Source organism: Ambystoma mexicanum, chromosome 5p (assembly GCF_040938575.1).
Source record: "Ambystoma mexicanum isolate Mex_15411 chromosome 5p, UKY_AmexF1_1, whole genome shotgun sequence".
NCBI classification, from domain to species: domain Eukaryota; kingdom Metazoa; phylum Chordata; class Amphibia; order Caudata; family Ambystomatidae; genus Ambystoma; species Ambystoma mexicanum.
The window spans coordinates 110,800,734-110,821,513 of NC_090930.1; the positions used below are offsets into that span (position 1 = coordinate 110,800,734).

The 20,780-nt window shown below is 45.1% G+C and overlaps 1 protein-coding gene across 1 annotated transcript in view; it reads left to right on the plus strand.

Moving 5' to 3' along the window:
- Window positions 1-356: 356 nt before the first annotated feature.
- Window positions 357-20,780, plus strand: part of LOC138480769 (G-protein coupled receptor 83-like) — a 91,995-nt gene continuing 71,571 nt past the window's right edge. The window contains exon 1 of the mRNA XM_069612514.1: window positions 357-1,791. Coding sequence (XP_069468615.1) covers window positions 1,432-1,791 — 360 coding nt within the window. The 5' untranslated portion in view covers window positions 357-1,431. The remainder of the gene's footprint in view (window positions 1,792-20,780) is intronic.

The window sequence follows — 20,780 nt, forward strand, 5'->3', positions numbered from 1 at the left end:
TGCCAATACAGGGCAAGTCGTTTACATATTGTCACCAATAGAAAAACCGTAAGTGATGCAATGATCAGAATACATACCTAGAAGAGAATAATACTAACATCAAAAGTGTTTCCGATGAAAGCTGGCGAGTGTGTGTAAAGGAATATCTACCCTGTTCTGCCCACCACCTCTTGAGCTAATGCTTCTGTGCCAGGGAGCGCTGAATAATAGAATATGCTGCGCTGAAGAAACCCCGCTTCTTGCGTCTGAAAGACGTGGGAGTGTATTCCTATTGGTCGTGGTCTGTGTAAAGCGACCTCCCACATCAGCTGGTGATGTGTGAGCGCAATATAACCAACTCAGCACCAAGGACGCACGCTACTGCAGGACTCTCCTCAGTTGCAAGAACAGCTCCTGGTGCTGAAGTGTGGGACCGACAAACGAAGCGGCGTCTTTCAGCACCGAGGACAGCTCCACTGCGGCGAAGAGTGCTCAGCACCGAGGACAGCTCCACTGCCGTGAAGTGTTTCTCAGCACCAAGGACAGCTCCACTGTCCCGAAGAGTGCCCCACTGCCCCGAACAGTTTCTCAGCACCGAGGACAGCTCCACTGCAGCGAAGAGTTTTTCAGCACCAAGGACAGCTACACGGCCGCGAAGAGTTTCTCAGCAGCACGTACGACTGGTCTCGAAGAAAGCCCGTGGTATCACCCAGCAGTGCACTGTCCTTCAGCATCAAGGACAGCTCCAAATGCAACGCTGGTGTATTGCTGACCAGAACTGCGAGCCTTCAGCAACCACGAGGACAAGTCCAAGGCACTGCGGACGCTCTTTGGCACCTACTCTTTTTTGACGGCACCTGTGACAGCACTCTGGCACTGTCCACAACAGACTCTGCCTTTGCCGGACACACAGATCCTCCCATTCTCCCCGAAGCGCCGCACACAGAGCTAACCGCCTCCAGTGCACAGGGCAGCTCCTAGAAACGGCGCTCTTCTGCTTCAGCGCTGCGGATACGGTGTTCGAAATCGGGTTCTTTGCCACAGAAATATTCGCAGGGCAAGACATTTTGAACGAGTGCCGTAACTTCGAACTGCCGCAAAAGCTGCTCCGAGCGGGATTCAGAAGCAGGCAGCCACATCACGAAAGTAAAGCTGCCCTCAATTAAAAAGCTAACTCCGTAAAATATATGCATTACTAAACAAAGCCGACTCAGAAGGAGTACAGTTGTAGGTGAACTTCATGGAATGGGAAACCTCTCTATTGCATCCATTAATGGGAAACTTATCATCTCCAGGGGAAAGTTTTGAGTACTTATGCAAATACGGGCTTTTTAACCGGAAGTAGCTGGTTGAAAGGCTACGAATGTAGATCAACATTGGTGCTATGGAATTCTACCAATTGCATTGATTGTTCTTTTCATCACTTTGACTTAGAGTGACTTTCTTTGGAAAATGACCAGGCAAGCCTGGATTTCCTTGCAATACGCTTCCAAGCCCTTCCGGCGGACGGACAGGGTGAATGGCACGGACCTTCTCTCCAGCCTGTACGAGGACTCCAACATATCCTCCTTTTTTGAGAACTTTGGGGACTTTGAGAACGGGAAGTATGAAGCGGAGTCCCAGAGCTCAACTGTGAAGGCTCTGCTCATTGTGGCATACTCGGTCATCATTGTCATCTCACTCTTTGGGAACCTCTTGGTCTGCCATGTTGTGATCAAGAACAAGCGCATGCACTCCGCCACGAGCCTTTTCATCGTCAACTTGGCAGTGGCAGACATTATGATCACTCTGCTGAACACCCCATTCACCCTGGTAAGATGCACCGAGAGCCATGCTCCTACTATCAGACTGATTTATCTAAGTAGTCTTTATCCACCTTCCCAGATTACAAATGGGAGCTAAGTCTCTGTAGTCCCTTATCTTCATTTGTTTACAATGCGTTATAGAGTCTAGTTGATGAGTTGGTAAAATTGCCCAGCATGGTTTAGCATGCACCCCACAGATCTGTGTGAACGATCCAATCACAGTCTTGACTCTTGCTGCACAGACGTCATACCTTTGAGTATACTGAATTGGGTACTCTGGGTTGGTTGAAAATAACACTGATTATTACAACACTCAGATGACATTATTCCGCATGAAGAGGTGAACTGAATTGCTAATTGTCTTTAATGATAGATGTTATTCTATCTCAACCGAATGGTAATCTTCATATTTGTATATTAAGAGTTGTCACCTCGGGAATCCCAAACCATACACATAACACCCATCACTTCCTTTTTTTTTATCTTGAAAGCCCTGCTCATACAGTATTTTCTTTGACCTCCCCCTTGCAAGACTGTATCAGACCCATTTACTTATGGAAGTATATTCATTCATGTATATGACATTTTGCTGGAGTGATAATTCCAGGTCAATTCCATTCCCTTTCACGTCTTGGGAGGATAGCTCGGTTAAGCATGGGTTCGAGCCCCGGTTGGCCAACTATGATAGTAAGACACTCTTTCATCTGTTTACATGTGTTTGTAAATGTCAAGCGTGTCTTTGTATCCCTTTTTACCTGGTAGCCCCCAGGGTATCTCTCACACCCCTTCGCGATGTACGCTCCAGGTGTCACTTTGCTCTGCTGGGGTAAGATGCTTTTAATTGTGCCTTCTTCCTAAACTGTAATTGCAATTTATCTCTATGCCTCTGTTACTTTGCTTCTTATAAAGTTGTGAGAAATATATTGTTGTCCATGATTGTCCCTCCTTACTTTGAGAAGACATGTTAATAATGTTCTTCTTCACTGTCATGGCCCCTATGAGACATGACAATGTTCTTATTTGCAACCTTCGGAACATCGATTCCTAATCTTCCTAGTCACTGTCACAAGGGCATGTCCTTGGTACAGACTTCAATGCTAGCCCTTCACATTTGACCTGGGAAGTCCCAACCTTCCACATAACTCACTGTTAGTAATCGTCAAGTCATACTGCATTGGCTGAAGAAACCTCCAAACTCAGCGGAGCAGGGTGGGGCAATTAACCGCTGTGACGAGGGAGAGGAGAATTACTGACTGTCAGGCAGGGTGGGGAATTAACCACTGTGACGAGGGAGAACAGGAGAACAGGATTCCTGCCTGTTGGGCAGGGTGGGGGAATCAACCACTATGACGAGGGAGAACAGGATTACTGACTGTCAGGCAGGGTGGGGGAATTAACCACTGTGACGAGGGAGAACAGGATTACTGACTGTCAGGCAGGGTGGGGAAATTAACCACTGTGACGAGGGAGAACAGGAGAACAGGATTCCTGCCTGTTGGGCAGGGTGGGGGAATCAACCACTATGACGAGGGAGAACAGGATTACTGACTGTCAGGCAGGGTACGGGAATTAACCACTGTGACGAGAGAGAGCAGGATTTCTGTCTGTCGGAACAGCATGAGGAGTTGCCAGGACAATGTCCATTCCTTGACTGATACCTTGATAGCGATGCATCATCATGCTTGGTTGCTGATGTGCTTTATATTGGCTCACGATGGGGCAGACTTTTCCAGAGTGTCCACTTTGCTCATGTCTGTCCCTTTAAATCTCTCTACCCTAACATTATCTTCCCTGTGTTCCCTGATGAACTGTACATTGCTGCCCTTAAACGTTCACTTAGCATCAGGCTGCGGAATCTTCATTGCTGTCCCTCTTCTGAATCCCGTGCTCTGTGCGGGCACGGTTCTGTGCCATTCTTTACTTCTTTATCTTGATGAGAGTCCTTAGGCTACTAGGCTTCTCTCTTATGTTTATGTTTATGTTTATTATTTGATAATGCGCACAAAACCCAGGGGTAGCCAGACGCAGCAGGTACAAGGATACTTAAGCTTAGGTTACATACATGTGATAAGAAGCATTTCAGTATAGTGCATACATGTCAATACAAACAGTTGAACTGAGAACTAGCATGTTACAGTGTAGAGAGTACAGTACTTATGGTTAACTCTACATATACATGGACCAACATGCTGTCCCTCACTCCTCCTATTACCCGAGAGAGATGCCGATCTAATCAACCTAACATTAGAATTTGAAGAAACGTGACGAGTTGTGCAGTGTTCACAAGTACTCCCACTGATATCTGCTCAGATGACCCTCTATCTCCCCATTACTGTACACGCAGATCCTCGGGGTGTCCTTTTTTACCTCATCTACCCTTCCTAATGTGTTTAATTAGTTCCCTGCCTCCTATTTATCTCGAATAGACATGTTAATGCAGTGTGTCCGTTTCCTCTTCATCCTTAAGGGTCATGTTCGTGGAGCTCTCATCACGAGTCTGGCGGTAACCCTGAAATGCGGCAGTATCGCTATTTCCGCCGCATTTAAGGGTCTGCCAGATCATGGCTTTGGCGGATTTCCCCCCAGCTCTTAGCTGGGTGGAAATCCGCGTCAAATTTGCCGATTTTCGGCGCTATTACCGCCGGCATGAAATCCGCCGGTGGTAATAGCGCAAATTTTCCCCATTGGGCCCAATGGGGAATGAGGAATTCCCGAATTGGGCCCAATGGGGAATGGGCACTAACCGTTACGCCAAACCCGTGATCCTGCGCTTATAGCGCCGGGGGTTTGGCGGTAGGGCTAATAGCACCGGCGGTAATAGCGCCGGCGGTACCGCCCAACTCGTGATGAAGTCCTCACTCTTTATCCTGAAGAGACATTCTCATGCAGTTCGCCGACACCCTGTCTCTGGTGAAGAGACATGTTCACGCTGTCCCCCAACTCTGTTTACCCTAAAGAGACATGCACGTACAGTACCTTGACTCTCCATATCTTGAAAAGACATGCTCATTCAGTCCCCGGACTTCCACTTTACCTTGAAGAAACATGACCATGCAGTCTCTCCGCTCCCTCTTTATCCTTAAGGGACATGTTCGTGGGACCCCTGACTCACCCTTTATGCTGCAGAGACATGTTCATCCAGTCCCCGAACTCCCTGTCTCTTGTGAAGGGAAATGTTCATCTTGTCCCCCAACTCTCTGTTTATAAGGAAGAGACATGTTTAAGTAGTTGTCTGACTCTGCTTATCCTGAGAATGCAGGCTCAAACAGTTTCCTGACGGGTTCGTTTTCTTGAACAGAGAAGCACAAACAGTAGTACCCTGACATCCTCCTCTTCCTGAAAGGATATGTTCGTGCAGTCCCGTGGTAGTTTGTTGACCTGAAGATACTCATGCAGGCTTTCCCCTGCTTCCTCAGTTACAAAAAAAAGGATTCGTGTTCAGGTGTATACCTCTACCCCAACGTTGGCCTTCCCCCTGCCTCCCATGTACCATAGTTAGTATGCTGCACTAGTTCCCTTACTTCCCTTTTAGTCTGTAGAGACATGACCAGGCCATCTCCTGCATCACCATGGACCCTAAATATATACATGCGTATGTACCCTGTATCTCCCCATTTACCCTGAGGAGGCATGTGCAGGCCATCCACTGGGCCTTCCTTCATTTCAAGGCAAGGAGACCTATTTAGGCTATCCCATGCCACTACGTATACCAAAAAGAGACACAGTGGGCCTCATCACGAGTTGGGCGGTAACGCCGGTGCTAATAGCGCTGGCGCTATCTGTCCTTCCGCCAAATCCCCTGGCGCTATTAGCGCTGGATTACGGGTTTGGCGGTATTGGATGTCCCCATTCCCCACTGAGCCTATTCGGGAATGCCCCATTCACCATTGGGCTGAATAGGGATTTCCCGCCGGTGGTATGAGCGTGAATTTTTGGCGGATTTCCCCCCAGCTCAGAGCTGGGGAGAAATCTGCCGAAGCCCTGATTTGGCGGACCCTTAAATCCGGCGGTAATAGTGATACCGCCAGATTTATGGGTTGCCGCCAAACTCGTGATGAGGTCCAGTGAGGCCATTTGCTGCTTCCAAATGTACTGCAGAGAGACATGGGCCCTCATTACAAGTCAGGCGTTAAGGGTTTAACGGCGCCGTCGGCGCCGTTAACCCTTAACGCCTGATTCACACTTTAACGCCTGCTTTTTGCAGGCGTTAAAGTCTAAGGCGCTAAGCGACCTTGGTGCTAATTACGGCATCGTAATTTACGGTGCCGTAATTAGCGCCTTCCCAATCCCCATTATGCCCTATGGGGCAAAAATGGGAATGTGGAAGGCCAAATGGTGAATGGGGAATTACTGCCCCACTCACCTTGGAATGGGGCGGTAATTCCGCCATCCACCATGGCGGAGTCGGTGAGTTACCGGCATGGACCATGGTGCTAATAGCACCATGGTCCACCGCCTGACTCGTAATGAGGGCCATGTTCATCCTGTCTCACCTTCGTCTCAAAATAAACATGCGCAGGCACTCTGTGCCTCCCCTTTTACACTCAGGAGACATGTCAAGGCAGGACAAGGCATAAACAAATATACGGGAGTAGCCCAGGGTAGCAAGCAATCCCAAACCGACTAAGGGCCTAGTTCACAGAACGTTTTCCAATGGGGTTTTGTCATTTTAAAACACTTCTGTGAATTCGGCCCTAAGTGCGTTTCAGGAAGTGGGTTGTTCTCTCGAGAAAATGTTTAAAATAATTGTTTGACATGGTGCATATCACAGCACCTTCTGTGGAAAATGGGTAAAAAGCTACACAGTTTGGAATGGGACGTCTAGGGTAACTCATGAAATCAATACAATTCATGCTAGTCACCAACAGAGAACAGGAAGATTTTCCAGCACAAATTCATGATGCCTTTTACCAGAATATATGGCAGTATACAAAAACATTGTCACGCACGTTGAGCTAATACATTGCCCTACCGGCCGCTCCAATATATCACATTATTCCTACATAAGCACATAGTTATGGTTACTTTGTGCATAATGTCAGCAATGAGACTATAAGAGAACTTGTCCATGAAGGCTCTGCCAATATAAGCCTGTCGTACAATGTTAGAACATACACCTGTTGGCTTTGTTAATAAAAATCCAATGCCAAAATAAGAAAATATGTCCAGAATGACTGCAAAATGTAGGCCTGTTTAGCCATGTAAAGATACTCATCATGCCAGTTTTACTCATCATGCCAACATAAAATGCCATGTCATTGTAAGAAAATATATCCAAACTGGCTGCAGCAATGTAGGGCAGTCTAGCCATGAAATAACACACCCATGATTGCTTTACCTTTGCTACCCAATTAATAATGTCATGCCAAAGTTAGAAAATATATCCAAACTGGCTGCAGCAATTTAGGCATGGCTAAACATATAATAATCCTAATCATGTATGCTTTACCCTTGATTCCCAGTAACAGCATTTCTGAATTTGCATCTATAAAGCGCCTAAACACAGAGGCATCAGGGCTCTGTTGCAAACCAGTTACACACAATGAGAAAAACCTTAATTTATAGACATTCAGTGGCTTACTTAATGGAGTAACTAGCCTCTTGCCCCTGTTTTGGAGCAATCGTGCCAGAAGACCATAAGAACGTTAGGTAGTAATGTAGATTTAGGCAAAGAGACAAGTTCTTAAGGCCTTTCTGAAGGGCCAGTATGATACCTCTACTCTTAAAGCCGGGATAGGGCATTACAGTGGTTAGCTGCCATTGCAGGGAAGCTGGAGCCTCCTCCTCCTCTATCTCTTTTGAATTTCAGCACCAGAAGGTGGTGATCATGGCTTGCTCTCACCGGTATGGTCGATTTGGTTCTCACAATTCTTTGTGATAGGTATTCTAGGGCATCATTAGAAAGGTATTTGTGAGTGATGGAAAGTGTTTTGAAGATAATTCTTCCCAAATTGGGAGCCAGTGGACGTCTTTTCTTGCTGCTGAAAGGTGGTCTCTTCTGTGGATATTGAGCACTGTGTGTAAGGCATTGTTTTGCATAATCTGCATTTTGTTAAGGTTTTGTTTGTATGTCCCTGCAAAGAGGGCATTGAAGTAGTCCAGCTGTGCCCCGGTGATGGCTCTGGCGATGGTGAGGCAGCTGGTGGGTGTTAGGAATTCTCTGGCTGCATTGATGTGTTTGGATGCATATGCAGATGATGAGGCAATCACATTCACTTGTTTGGAGAGGGAGAGCGAGGCATCCAAGTGGATGCCAAGAGTTTTTTCTGATGCCGAGGCAGGGATGCAGTTCCCATCTATTGTGAAGGCTGTGAATTGGACGTTGAGCTTCTTGAGCATGGTCAGTGAACCCGTCAATAGGATCTCCATCTTGTCATCATTAAGGCATGGTAATTCGTAGCCGTCCAAGCTTGGATTGTAGTATACATTTTCTTGATGGAAAGGGAATCCTCATCTTAATGGGCAGACAAATGGAGGTGGATTTGGGTGTCATCAGCATAGTTGGTGTAGGATATGCTGATGGCGTTCAGAAGGTCAAAGAGGGGTTTGGTGAAAATGTTGTAGAGTGAAGGGGATATGCAGGCACCTTATGGGACACCACACAGAACCGGGGTTGATGGGACGCTGGCCGTGTCTGAGAAGACTCTCATGGATCTTCCTTCCAGGAAGGAAATTACCCATGTCGAGGGTTTGATGGAGATGTTTGCAGAGGCCATAAAATGGTGGCATAATGTTTCATGGTCCACCAGATCAAAGGCGGCCCGGGAGGTAAAGGAGGAGCAGAAGGGCTGGCTTGCTGTCGCCTTTGAATGCAACAAGCTGATTGTTTCAAGTATAGTAATGCTGATTCTGTGCCATGGCCTGGCTGGAAGCCTGATTGGCGCATCACAAGTATGTAGTTGGATTCTAGGTAAGATTGTATTTGTTGTAGGCTGCCCTGTCTAGAATCTTTATCAGGAATGAAACCGTTGTGATAGGTTGGTAGTTGTTGGGTGAAGATGGGTCAAGGTTTTTTTTTTTTAATAGGGGCAGAAACCAAGATTCTTTTAATGTGGCCGGCACCTGGCTCAAGGAGAATGAAGCATTGATGAACCAGCTTCTGCAAAGTCTTTGGTGATGTTAGCTGGGCAGATATCCCTTTTGCAGCTAGAGGGTTTGAGCTTTCTAAGTATGTTGGCAATTTCCACTTCAGACACTTCTCTAAAGTGGAAGGCAGGTGTAGACTTCTGCTTAGAGGAGTGGGTGAGTATGATGGGTGTTTTGATGAGTGCTTGTTTTCTTTCTATTTTCTTTTGAAGGGAGGTAATTTTGTCTCACATAACATTCTGTATGTTCATACACCAGGTCTCATCTTTCATGAGTGTGTCCAGGGGGTGGGGATGGAAGGCTTCTCTAACTCCCTGAGGCTGCTGAAGATTTCTTGGGAGTTTGAGCTAGCATTCGTTATTCTAGCATTGAAGGCTGACACTTTGGCTGCAATGATGACCTCTTATTATTCTTTGGCAATCTCGTTAAATGCCACTTGCACAGTTTCTGATGGGGCTTTTCTACAGAGGGCTTCATCTTGTCTTTTTCTCAGATGCATGGCTGGAGGTCGGGGTAAACACCACGTTCATGTGACTTGCTGGTCTGGACTTCTGGGTCTTAATGGGGCAACCATGTTTACAGCCTTGGTCAAGGTGTTCATGAATAAGTGTGCTAAAATCTTTGGCTAATCAGAATCTAAGTTCTCTGGTAGGAGGGGTGTGAGCAGCAGACTGATAGGTTCAACAGTAAGAAAGCATAGCCACACTGGCTGCACAAAAGTAGTCAGGTGTAGCTATGAATTAACAGTAAGTAGGATTTCATTTCCTTTGATGCCCAGTAAAGAATGTCATACCAGAGCAATACAATAAAGCCAGACTGACTGCTCGAAAGTAGATAAGTCTATCAATGCCAATAACAAATAACATACCACAGCAAGAACATTAGCCAGACTGATAACACCAAAGTAGGGCAGTCTAGTCACATAAGAAAATAGATATTTTTGCATTACCCTTAATGTCCAGTAAAAATGCCATGCCACAGTAAGAAAATGTGGCACGACTGGCTGTACCAAAGCAGGTCATGCTAGCTATGTAATCACACCTATAATAGTTGCTTTACCATTGATGCCCATAAAAAAATGGCATGCTAGTGTAAGACAATATAGCCAGACTTGCTGCACAAAAATGTGCCAGTCTAGCCACGTAATAACACTTATCATCCTTGCTTTTTTGGCTATGCCCATTAAAACCTACCACACCACAGCAAGGATATGTATCTGGCTACTGGCTGCCAAAGCATCCTCTCCATCCAAATCAGCACCCGAAGGGCCAAGCTCAAATGCAAGTACACACACATTAACATAACATTAACTTGCTCTTTCACACATTTCACACATGCACAAATTTAGCATGCACTTGCTTATACTCATCTAAAACCATGCAACATACCCTCGATCTATACCCTCGATCTTTCATACATGCACCCATAACCCCCCCCACACACACACACGTATACTTTATTTTTCTTACCTTTATCCAACATCTTGACTATCCTCATCATACTACCTCACACAAAGGCTCTTTGGCTCTTGCACAGCATACACCAGGATCCAGGATGTGGAAAAAGCTGCCGGGTTCCTAAACATGCATTGAGATGCCAGAACACTCACTGATGAATGGTCTGGGGCACGCTTTACAAGCATTCACACCTGCAGTTCTCAAACCTTTCTCCCCAATCGGCCATGCAAGGCTAGGAAGTCAAATGCCTCCAGCCTTGCATGGCTCATTCAGCATGCACAATGGAGAACCCAAACTGTCAAAGGGAAAACATTGTTGCCATAGGCAGGAAATGCCAGCTCAAGTGTGCCCCCAGCAGATGAGGGAGTGCTCAGCATTTTTATTTGGCTGGACTGGCTCGTCCATAATGGGTGTCCGGTCAACCCCCTGCTATCCATTATGTTGAGATGCCCCTGAAACAAAGTACATGTATAGTATTAGTGATCTAAGCAAAATGGTGGCCAGTTAACCCTGTAAACATAAACCTTTGAGATGGAACACTCTGGCTAATACCCTGTATTATGTTGCATTCAAACAAACACTTTACCGGAAACATGAAATGTCTCACTCTATTACAGAATTGGCAGACCTTCGACTAATCAATGGTGAATCTCTTTCAGTAAGAGGACAAGGGCAATATTCCAACGCATATGATGTACCCAGAAAGACTCTATGCCTAATGAACCAGCTGTGTGATTGAATCGGAGGAAATGCCCTAATCTAAAATCGCTAACAGCATCACAGCCAAACACTATGAGCCTCATTTTAACCCTGGCGCTCCCGTAATGAAGGGGGCCGGTATGGGTCCACCCCCCCTTCATTACGGGAGTGCCGATTACGAGGTTCCCTTTGTGGGACCTGGATCAGATGTCTGGTAAAACCAGACGTCTTTTCCGGGTCCCGCAAGGGGAAGAGGGAGGTAATAACGGGCCACTTGTAATGTGCCCGTTATTACCTCCCTCCCCATTCCCATTGAGCCCTATGGGGGCTCAAAGAGAATGGGGAATGGTTCCTGCAAGGAGGAATTACTGGGTCCTCCTATGTCGGAATGACCCGGTAAGTCTCCATTGCAGGAACCCGGTAATGGAGCCCCGTTTGGAGGCAGCCATGGTGCTAATAGCATCATTGCTGCCTCCAAACTCGTAATGAAGCCCTATATGTTTCTAGGATTCAACTTGGTCTTTTCTACATAACCATGAAGTCCTGTGGTTCTTGGGCAAGTCTCTTCTGGGGCTCACTACTTCCAACATGTCCCTTGCATTAAGCAGAAATCCTAGGTATCATTTATGGAAAAAAGAGCATGGAACGTTTTTTAACTAAGCCATAGGTGATGTCATCAGAGGAGGTTATTTGTCGTATTCATTCAGTAGTTAGAACCTGTCTAACTGCGCCCAATTGTCAGTTGCATCCAAAAGTTTAAATTATCTTTTTTACCAAGTTAAAACTTGCTTAAAAATAATGTCTCGCCTCTATGTTCAACTCTATGAAATAACCCTCACAAGTGGACATAAAGGATTCAATCACCTTTGTCTTCCTTTGTTTTGTCATGCACCTACATTCTACTAATAGGCTTCTACCCTCAGGACAGCATATTTCAAACAGATACAAATTCAGTTTGTTCATTCCGACGATGGACAACCGTGAATGCAGACCTAATTTAAACCTAATAGTAATTATTGACATGCAAGGTGGCAAATAAAGGACATATTCTTCCTTTTCATAGCATCAGCCAATTCCCATTGTTTGTGTTGATCAGTTCTAGTCCATACAATACAAATGGAGTGACCTTAGTATGATAATATCCTAACATTGGTTGTAAAGAAAATCTGCTATATTTTCTCAGAATAATTTCCCTTTGAGCAATACATAGTTCCCCCGTTATCAATAACTTATTTCGAATTAGGGTGCTCTGTTCCTTATTTGTAATTAGGGAGCCTAATCTTGTGAGTTCCTTCACTTTTTCTTACTTTACATGATCAATTTTCCATTTAAAACCATTACATTTCATATCTCTTTTAAAGTTAATGACCTTAGTTTTCATTGGGCCTCATTGCGAGGTTGCTGGGACCGGGGTCGTAATACTCGCAGGATACCAGCAACCTGTATTACCGTTACCAGCACTCGGTCCAGCGGAATTACCACTGAGTTACGAGTGCTGGTGAGGGTGGTAAATCCCCATTACATGGAGTCCCATATGACTCCATGGGAGATTTGCCGGTATGACTGGCACTGGTCATACCAGTGCTGGCAATAGTGGCTATTTCTGTTAGTAAGGTGCCAGAATTACCTGCAGCTCTTAGCTAGAGGTGATTCCGGCAACCCCACCAACAAACTTGTACTTTGCCGGTGCAGTAATGTGCAACCCTATTGACGTGGTATCCAAAAGCCACACCTCATCCGCTTATGCTAGCCATCCTATCTAAAGGACTCCTAATTTCATAGGGAATGTATTACTTTCGGTCAACATCCCTTGCAGATCAGAAATATATAAATTAAATAGGCTGGGAGCCAATACACATCCCTGCCATAGGCCTGTAACAGTTTGCATCTTTTTTGATAGGGTCCAGTGAGTATTGAATCTTTCTTGCAGAGTGGTATCACTATGAAACAGTGGTAAGATGTTCAGTAATCCTTTCGGAATACCCCATGAATCTATCTTTTGCCACAACATGGTATGATCTACACAATCAAAAGCAGCAGTGATATCTAGCTGGCTTAGTAAAGAGAACCTCCTTTAGTGTTTATAGCTTGACTCTGACTTATGTGGTAGATCAACCCATTTAGGGATGTCCCCATATTTTGTCTGAAACCTGTCTGGAAGATACTAAGCCTCTGAATGGACACTGCCCAATATGCTAAGTACTTTAATTTGAGGTGGACAGCACCTTGATGCCCACATTAATCAGTGAAAAGGGTCTGAAGGTTGAAGGTGTGGTGTGTAATCCTTTTTTATCAATAGGGACTGTTATGGCATTAAACCAGTAATAATGGAACCTGCCTGCTTTTGAAATCTGTTGTAATAATGTAATTAAAAGGTCCGCCGACAGGGTGACGTCAGCTTTGAAAACTGCTTTTGATAAGCCATCAGGCCCACGTAACACTGGAACTTTAAGGGGTAGTTAGCATGACTTCCAAGTCCTCTCTATCAAAGTTTACGCATCATGGATGCTGACTAATACTCCTGTGTGCTAGGAGACTGTTAGTGGTCTTTTCATATAGTTATTCTAAGTATACAGTCCATGTTCCCACATCTTTACAGTTTGATTGCTTAGAAGACTGTTGTATTTGATTGTTGTTCAGTAGGGACCATAATTCTCTACTCACCTTATTCACAACTAGCCGCATCATGGATTCTATTCTATTCTATAGAAGTTTTACAAAGCGCCGACTCGCCCGTGGGCCTCAGAGTGCTGACAGAACACCTAAAAATAAAGACAGAAAAAGGTGCAGTTTGAGGCGCTGAGTCAATGTGAGAAGCGGGTAGGGATGGATGTAAATACCCCCACCATGAAATAAGTGAGTTTGAGGGCTTTTTTAAAACGGTGCCAACAAAGGCAGTTGTCTGATTGATAGGGGTAGATTGTTCCAGGATCCTGGACCCCTGGTGTTGAAACTCATATCTCCAAAACCTTTAAGTCTGGTGCGAGGTTGCAAGAGTAAATCCCTATTATTAGACCGCAGTGCGGGTCTGCGCGGCAGTCTACTAATATGGGATTTGAGATAACCAAGAGCATTCCCGGCAAGACATTTGTAGACTATGCAGATGTTTTAAAAAGGTTCCTTTGCTATATCGGCAGCCAATTAAGTTTTCTCCGGGCGTCTGAGACATGATCACATCGTCTGAGCCACAAATGGCTCTTACGGCCCCGTTCTGGGCAACTTTCAATTTCCTGACGTTTGCCTGTGTAGTGCCAGCCAGCAGGCCATTGCAATAGTCAAGACTGGAATTAATGGTTGTTGCAGGTAACAGAGCCCTGTTGTCGTCTGACAAATAAGGCCTAATTTGCCATAGGAGTTGTGTCATATATGAGCAATTAGAGGTCACATAAGAGACATGCTTCTTAAAATCAAGATGGTAGTCAAAGAACACTCCCAAGGTTTTAACCTGCCTAGACACCTGGATTCTGTCCATTCCAATAAGGAAGGCCTCATATTGGGGATCTAGGACTTAAGTTTTGCTGGACTTCCAACAATCAAGAGCTTGTTTTCGTTTGTTGTTCAATGCCATGGAGTTTTTTTCCCATCCACTCTTTGAAGACATAGAACACCCCACTGATAAGAAGCAAATCTGCCTGATAATCACCAGATAGTTCGGAGATGATCTGGGTGCCATCAGCATAGTTCACATGTTTAACACCCATATTGTCCAGTACATCAAAGAACGGTTTAGAATAGATGTTGTATAGCAAGGGTGATACGCTAGACCCTTGCGGGACACCATAGCAGAGTAGGACTTCTTGAGATTTACATTTCCACCATGGCTACTTTAGCTCTCTTAGGGCCCATGAAGGATCTGAACCAATTAGCGTTCAATTTTCGTGTTTTTTCCATCTTTTGTTAGCCTGTCTGCCAGCTTATCATGATCCACCAGATCAAAAGCAGCGGACAGGTCTAACAACAGCAGCATAGCTAATTTGCCTTGATCAACAATTCCAGCAATGGTATATCTAACTTCCACCAGGGCTGTTTCCGTTCCGTTATCGTTGACGTTTATTGGAGTTTTATGGCATTTTAACCAATTTTTAAACCTTTGCTTAAAGAGCTTAAAGTAGGAACCTTCTTATTTCGTCTTTGCTCCCTAAAACACAAGTCACTTTTTTAAAGCACGTTTTCTAATCCCCTTTTTTCGCTAACGTCTGCCATAGACATGTGTTTGGTGTTTAAAAAAGGTTTCATTTGTCTTGGTATCTGCTTCCCAACCTCGTTCTGCTAGTCAGTTAGCAGTGCGTTAACATTATCAGTTTAGCAGCAATTGAGTTTATCTTTTTTATCCCAATTACTCACCTGACAAAATAAATTACTTGACTCAATTTTAGTCTACTACCCTGATTATTGACCACTAGGTTACTGAAACAGTTCTTATTTGGGAGCGCTATAGTCTGAAGTGAAGAAGAAAAAAAGCAACAGTTTAGTGCAACAGTATTAGGCAATCAGGCAACAAAAACCAAGCTTTAGTTAAGGTGGTGCGACATTGTAGGAATCCACCGTCAGAGTTGAGAATGGAGCACTACGTTCAGAACTCAAGTGACCTACAGGTTAATCACTGTGACGCCCCAGGAATTATGCAAAGAGCTGCTCCATAATGGCATATTTTGAAATCTATCAATGTAAGTAGCCTTAAAGTGGCCTCAGACATTGAAAACTAGCTCCACCTTAAGTTATAAAAAACAATGTAAAGATGAGGCCTCCATTTCCTTTATGACAATTGTAAATGCTTCTCTAAAGCATGGTATGTGCCCTTAAATGTGACATCTGGTTGAATTCTTCATCTTTTGAAGAAAGCATAACCATATCCAATAGACTGGTTGAACTGTAGATCAATAACACATCTCACTTTCTTGGGAAGATAATAAGGAAGGTTGTGGAACATCAGCGTTAAGAACGCATTGATCAAGCAGATCTGCTACAACCATTTCAATCAGGGTTTAGCCAAAGATGATGTGCAGAAACAGTGACTCTCCAGTTGGTGGATGATGTCCTTTGAATGTTGGATGATGGTGAATCTTGCCTTCTTGTGCTGCTGGATCTTTCAGAGGCATTCGATACAGTGGACAATGACATGCAAACAGTGGAGAGGTGGATGGGAATAGGAGGAAAATGTTGCATTGTTCTCATCTTTTTGTTTGAAGTTGGACACAATTTGTGTTGATGGTTACATCCAGGTCTCCACTGCTCCAGGAAGTCTGTGGAGTTTGGTTCTTTCGCCATTATTGGTGCAGCTCAGAGAACTGGTATCTATCTGACAATATACTGATAACACTCAACAAAATGTTAAAGTACCATCGATTGCAGTTGTGCACCACTTGGAGTGTTCACTGGCGGCTTTTGAGACTTGGATGGTAGCTGCCCCTTAAAGATAAATCCATTAAAAACATATTTTTTGCTGTTTACTCTTGAAAATAAACAAAACAGTTACTGAGGAATGACTAAGAACAATGTGCTGCCATTCAACCAAGTCTATTCTCTCAGAAGGCCTTAATAACCTTGGATTTCTTGAAGGTCCCTGTGAGGAATCCATTCAGAACGGCACAAAACACCTATCAGGCACCGGCTCTGGTGAAACTAGCTGGAGAAGGCTAAACAGTGCAACAAGGGGTTAAGAAAATCCTGTCAACCCGGGTGGGTGGAGTGACAGTTTTTGTGACCAATCACAGACAAAGCTCAAGTGTTGTGTTTTCTCTTATTTTTCATTTTTCTGGTTGCTAGGAGGACGGGAGAGGCGGATCTTGAAGGTGACAGTTATGAATGGGCGTATTAAGAAGCCCGGCTGTGGCTTAACGAAAAACAAGGTTATTTTATTATATTGGCGTTTTTGAAGAAGGCGAGGCGCCGTTGCGCTTTATTAACGTTATTGGTGGCGAAGAATGTGAGATGGCCACCCCTGTGTGAGGGAGGAAAGGAGGCGCCGCTCCGACTAGAGGAGTAAATCGTCCGACGAAGGTACGGAGGCAACTGAACTGCCCGTGTGAATTCCCAAGTCCCGGGGATCGCTCGGCGGGGAAGCCTCAACGCGATCCAGTATCGGCGTCGTCAGGTGAAGAAGTCAGCTGAGGAGAGGGGGCGGAGAGACTCGACGCGAACCCGTCTCGGCGTCATCAGGTGAAGAAGTCAGCTGAGGAGAAGGGGCGGAGAGACTCGACGCGAACCCGTCTCGGCATCACCGGGTGAAGAAGTCAGCTGAGGAGAGGGGGCGGAGAGACTCGACGGTCATCCGAAAACAGACGGAGGCAGAGGGATTTCGACGTCGGAACCAACGCACAGGGAGCAGCTGTGTAAAGGTATGAAAAGGACTCATACGAAAGGGAGAAAAGGCGAAAGCACTATATGTTGACCAGATGCAGTGAATGTGCTGTAATAACCGGCGGAGCAGAGCAATATTAGCAAGGGGCCTGTTCATCTTCCCCAGAACAGTGACATTTGAATAAGGGGCGTGCAAATCTCCTAAGCAAGGGAAGGAAAGGATATACATTAAAGAGGTGGGCCAGATAAATATAAGCCTGAGAAGATGAAGGGAAAGTCAAATTAAACATCACAAGGAGGAGAAGTGAGTCAAGATAAAAAGGAGAAAGTACTTAAATTAAGTGGGTTTACACTGCCAAAAGAACTACAGAGTCAAAGATATAAAGAAATGCTGAGGGAAGACCAGCTGAGAACCCAAAGACAGTAGAAAGAAGAAGATAGGGGAGGGGCAGTTCGGAGGAGAACGAGTATAAGAAGTCTAGAGATAATTTGGACTATGAGAAAAGAACTGTAGTATTCAACGATACCTGAGAGACTTACCTGAAGTTACCTTCTTCTCAAGGCAGCCGAGTGAAAATTCAAGACGTATCCTTTTACTTATAGAGAAAGAAAAGTTAACGTTTAAAGTTAATAAAAGTCACTGGTTTTACTTGAAACAGAATACCCTACTTACAGTCTCCGAGTAGTCTTTTCAATAGCCAGAATACCAGGTTACAGTCCCCCACCGTAAAGTCAAGCTTCATGTAAAGAAGAGGGCAAAAGAAGCTTTTTTCCAACTACATTTATTGTAATTCAGTAATTGGTACCGGCTCATGTGGATGGTGGGTACGCTCTCTTGATGGGTATTAATAATTTTATGAGGATACTACTGAGATTGGTCCTGCATATGGCTGTCAGACTGCTAACATGGATCAGACATTTTATCCAAACACACCAATTAGTACCCGGCAGGGGCGTGGCTTATGCGTCCTAGACAGTGAGGAGACTCGGAATGGGGGCTTTATTACATGTAAAGCCCCCCCTCCGAACCTCCTCCGAACAGGAGGCCGCCACATTCCCCCACCAGTTGCTCAGATAAGGCCTCCCCTGCATTGTGCATCCCCATCCCCCGCCCCTCCTTTTTGGCGTACTTTCCTGTCTTCCAAACACTCCCCCCATTTACCTTGTGCCGCCTTGTCTCTCACCGGCTCCGGGGACAGCATTGTTTTCTATTGAATATCCGTGGCAAAAAGATAAAATCATAAGCTGTTTCATGTTAATCGATTGGGAATCATTCAGGAACACAAACTGTGGATGAAATATTGCTAGGTTCTATGGGGAATGTGTGGCAAGTTAAAGCATGTCCCGAGTTAGAAAATTAACATGATCACTTTGTGTCTAGGATTTTCAATTGGAGACTTTCACCACAGTCACATGTTGTAATGCATTTGACAGATATCGGACATAGATTTTTTTTTTATAATAAAGAAGATGTGGACAGTTATTGAGGCAAGCCTGTTTGATGGCTGGGTAAGTAGAACACCATGACGATAATACATTTTATTGGGATCTGTAAGTGTTCGTAGGTTAGTTATTTCAATCATGGATTTAATTGTGTTTAAATTGTTTTAAACTTCAGTGTATCCTCTGAACATCTTTATATGTGGAGAAAATGGTTTGATCAACACCTCCGGTGGGTCATAATGAAATAATTACATACATTCACAAATAAATAAGTAAATAAATACATTCTACTTGTTCGACCAATCCCCTATCACCTGTTTAAAGATACCTTACTGTCCACAATCTCATCTTTACCTGGGGATACAGTATGTCCTTTCTCCCTCTATCCCCCATCAAGTCTCCCACTTTTCCCTTCCCACAAGTAGAGGCTGTGTCCCACTGTTTCCTTACATGTGTACCCATTTTAGGATGACCCCACCTTCACCATTTACAGAAGGCACCTGTAAAGGGTGTTTCCAACCCCCCTCATTGCCTGAGTACATATTTTACGGTGTCCCCTTGTCTTTTCTGCATTTAAGTACACAGGTCATCACTCCTCATTGCTGTTGCTTTCCATCACTGACTGCCCTGTTTTGCTAATACTGCCTGTATTTCTCCTTTATATTCCTCCCTATCTAGGTCCTCTTTTGCCAATCTCTCTTGTTGTGGTTTTTGGGGTTTTGTAATCGCCTCATGAACTTCCCTGTCCTATATTGTACTGTTGTGTGTTCTGTTGCACTGTTCCTTCCTCCAGGTTCTCATTGCCAACTACTTTGTCCTTGTTGTTTCTGGATGTTGTCTTCTTAGCAAATCGTTCACTTAGCAAACTGTTCTACTTTTGTCTGAGCTCTTGTCTTATTGGTCAATTGTCTACTATTGTCTTGTCCCTCTCTGTCTCGTCTGCTTGCACCCCTCCCTGTGTTCTTCCCTAGTGTCTCCCCTCTAACTCTCCCTCTTCATCTCTCCTCTCCCACCTACTCTATGATGCTCTCTGTCTCTCCTATCTTTTCCAACTGCTTCACTATGGACTATCCTGATCTCCTCACTAAATCTGGTAGGAAGAAGTTTAAAAATGACATCCTGGTCTCCAACCCAAGCCTCTCTATCGCTGACACCTATATCAGTGCTTCCTCCAGAAAAACCCTCACTCACATCCTCTTTGTCGTTCCCTCATCAGACCTATGGACCATTAATATGGTCTCTGTGCTTTCTCCTTTCTCTTCTTCTCCCATTAATCGTGGCACTTGGCGGTAGGCCCTCCTGGCCCCCTTTCACTCCTCTAAGGTCATAATTAATGTTTACCTGAATGGTACCGTCTTGGTCCATGGCCCTCAGGCAAACCTTCTCCACTTTGATAGATGCTTCCCGCTCCTCATCAATTTCCTTTCTTCTCCTGCTGTCCCCACCCTGCCCTCCATGGCTTTCTTGCCTCCCCCCTCAGTCTCCTCCTTGGCTACCCTTCCCTCTCCTCCTTCCCCTTCTGCCCGCATCAGGCCTCTTCTACACCTCTGCAGGGCATATCTCTGATTTGTACCCCTCTCTGAAAGTCTTTCAAGGATGACAACCATCTACATATTTCCCCTCTCAACTCCCGCTCAGCTGTCAAACACTCCTCTGACATCTGCTGGCTCGTCGAAGAACTTAAACTCAATGTCCTTGATCTCACCGAGACATGGTTCACAGCCAGCTCTGTCACAAGCTTTGACATTCTCCTCCCTGATGGCTACAAGATCCTCTCCATGCCCAGATCCAACTGTTCCAGAGGAGTGGATTTCTGCCTCTGTCATTGCTATGCAGGCCTACTCCTCTTTCGAATGCCTTGCCTGCAGGCTCTCTCTCTCTCCTGGCTACTCCCTTACTGTGACTACCATCTATCGGCTACCTGGTCAGATCTCCTCACTCCTCTCTGAGTGGGCAAACATTTCCTCCTCCCTCCTGGCCTCGACCACTCAACCCGTCCTTCTTGGAGACT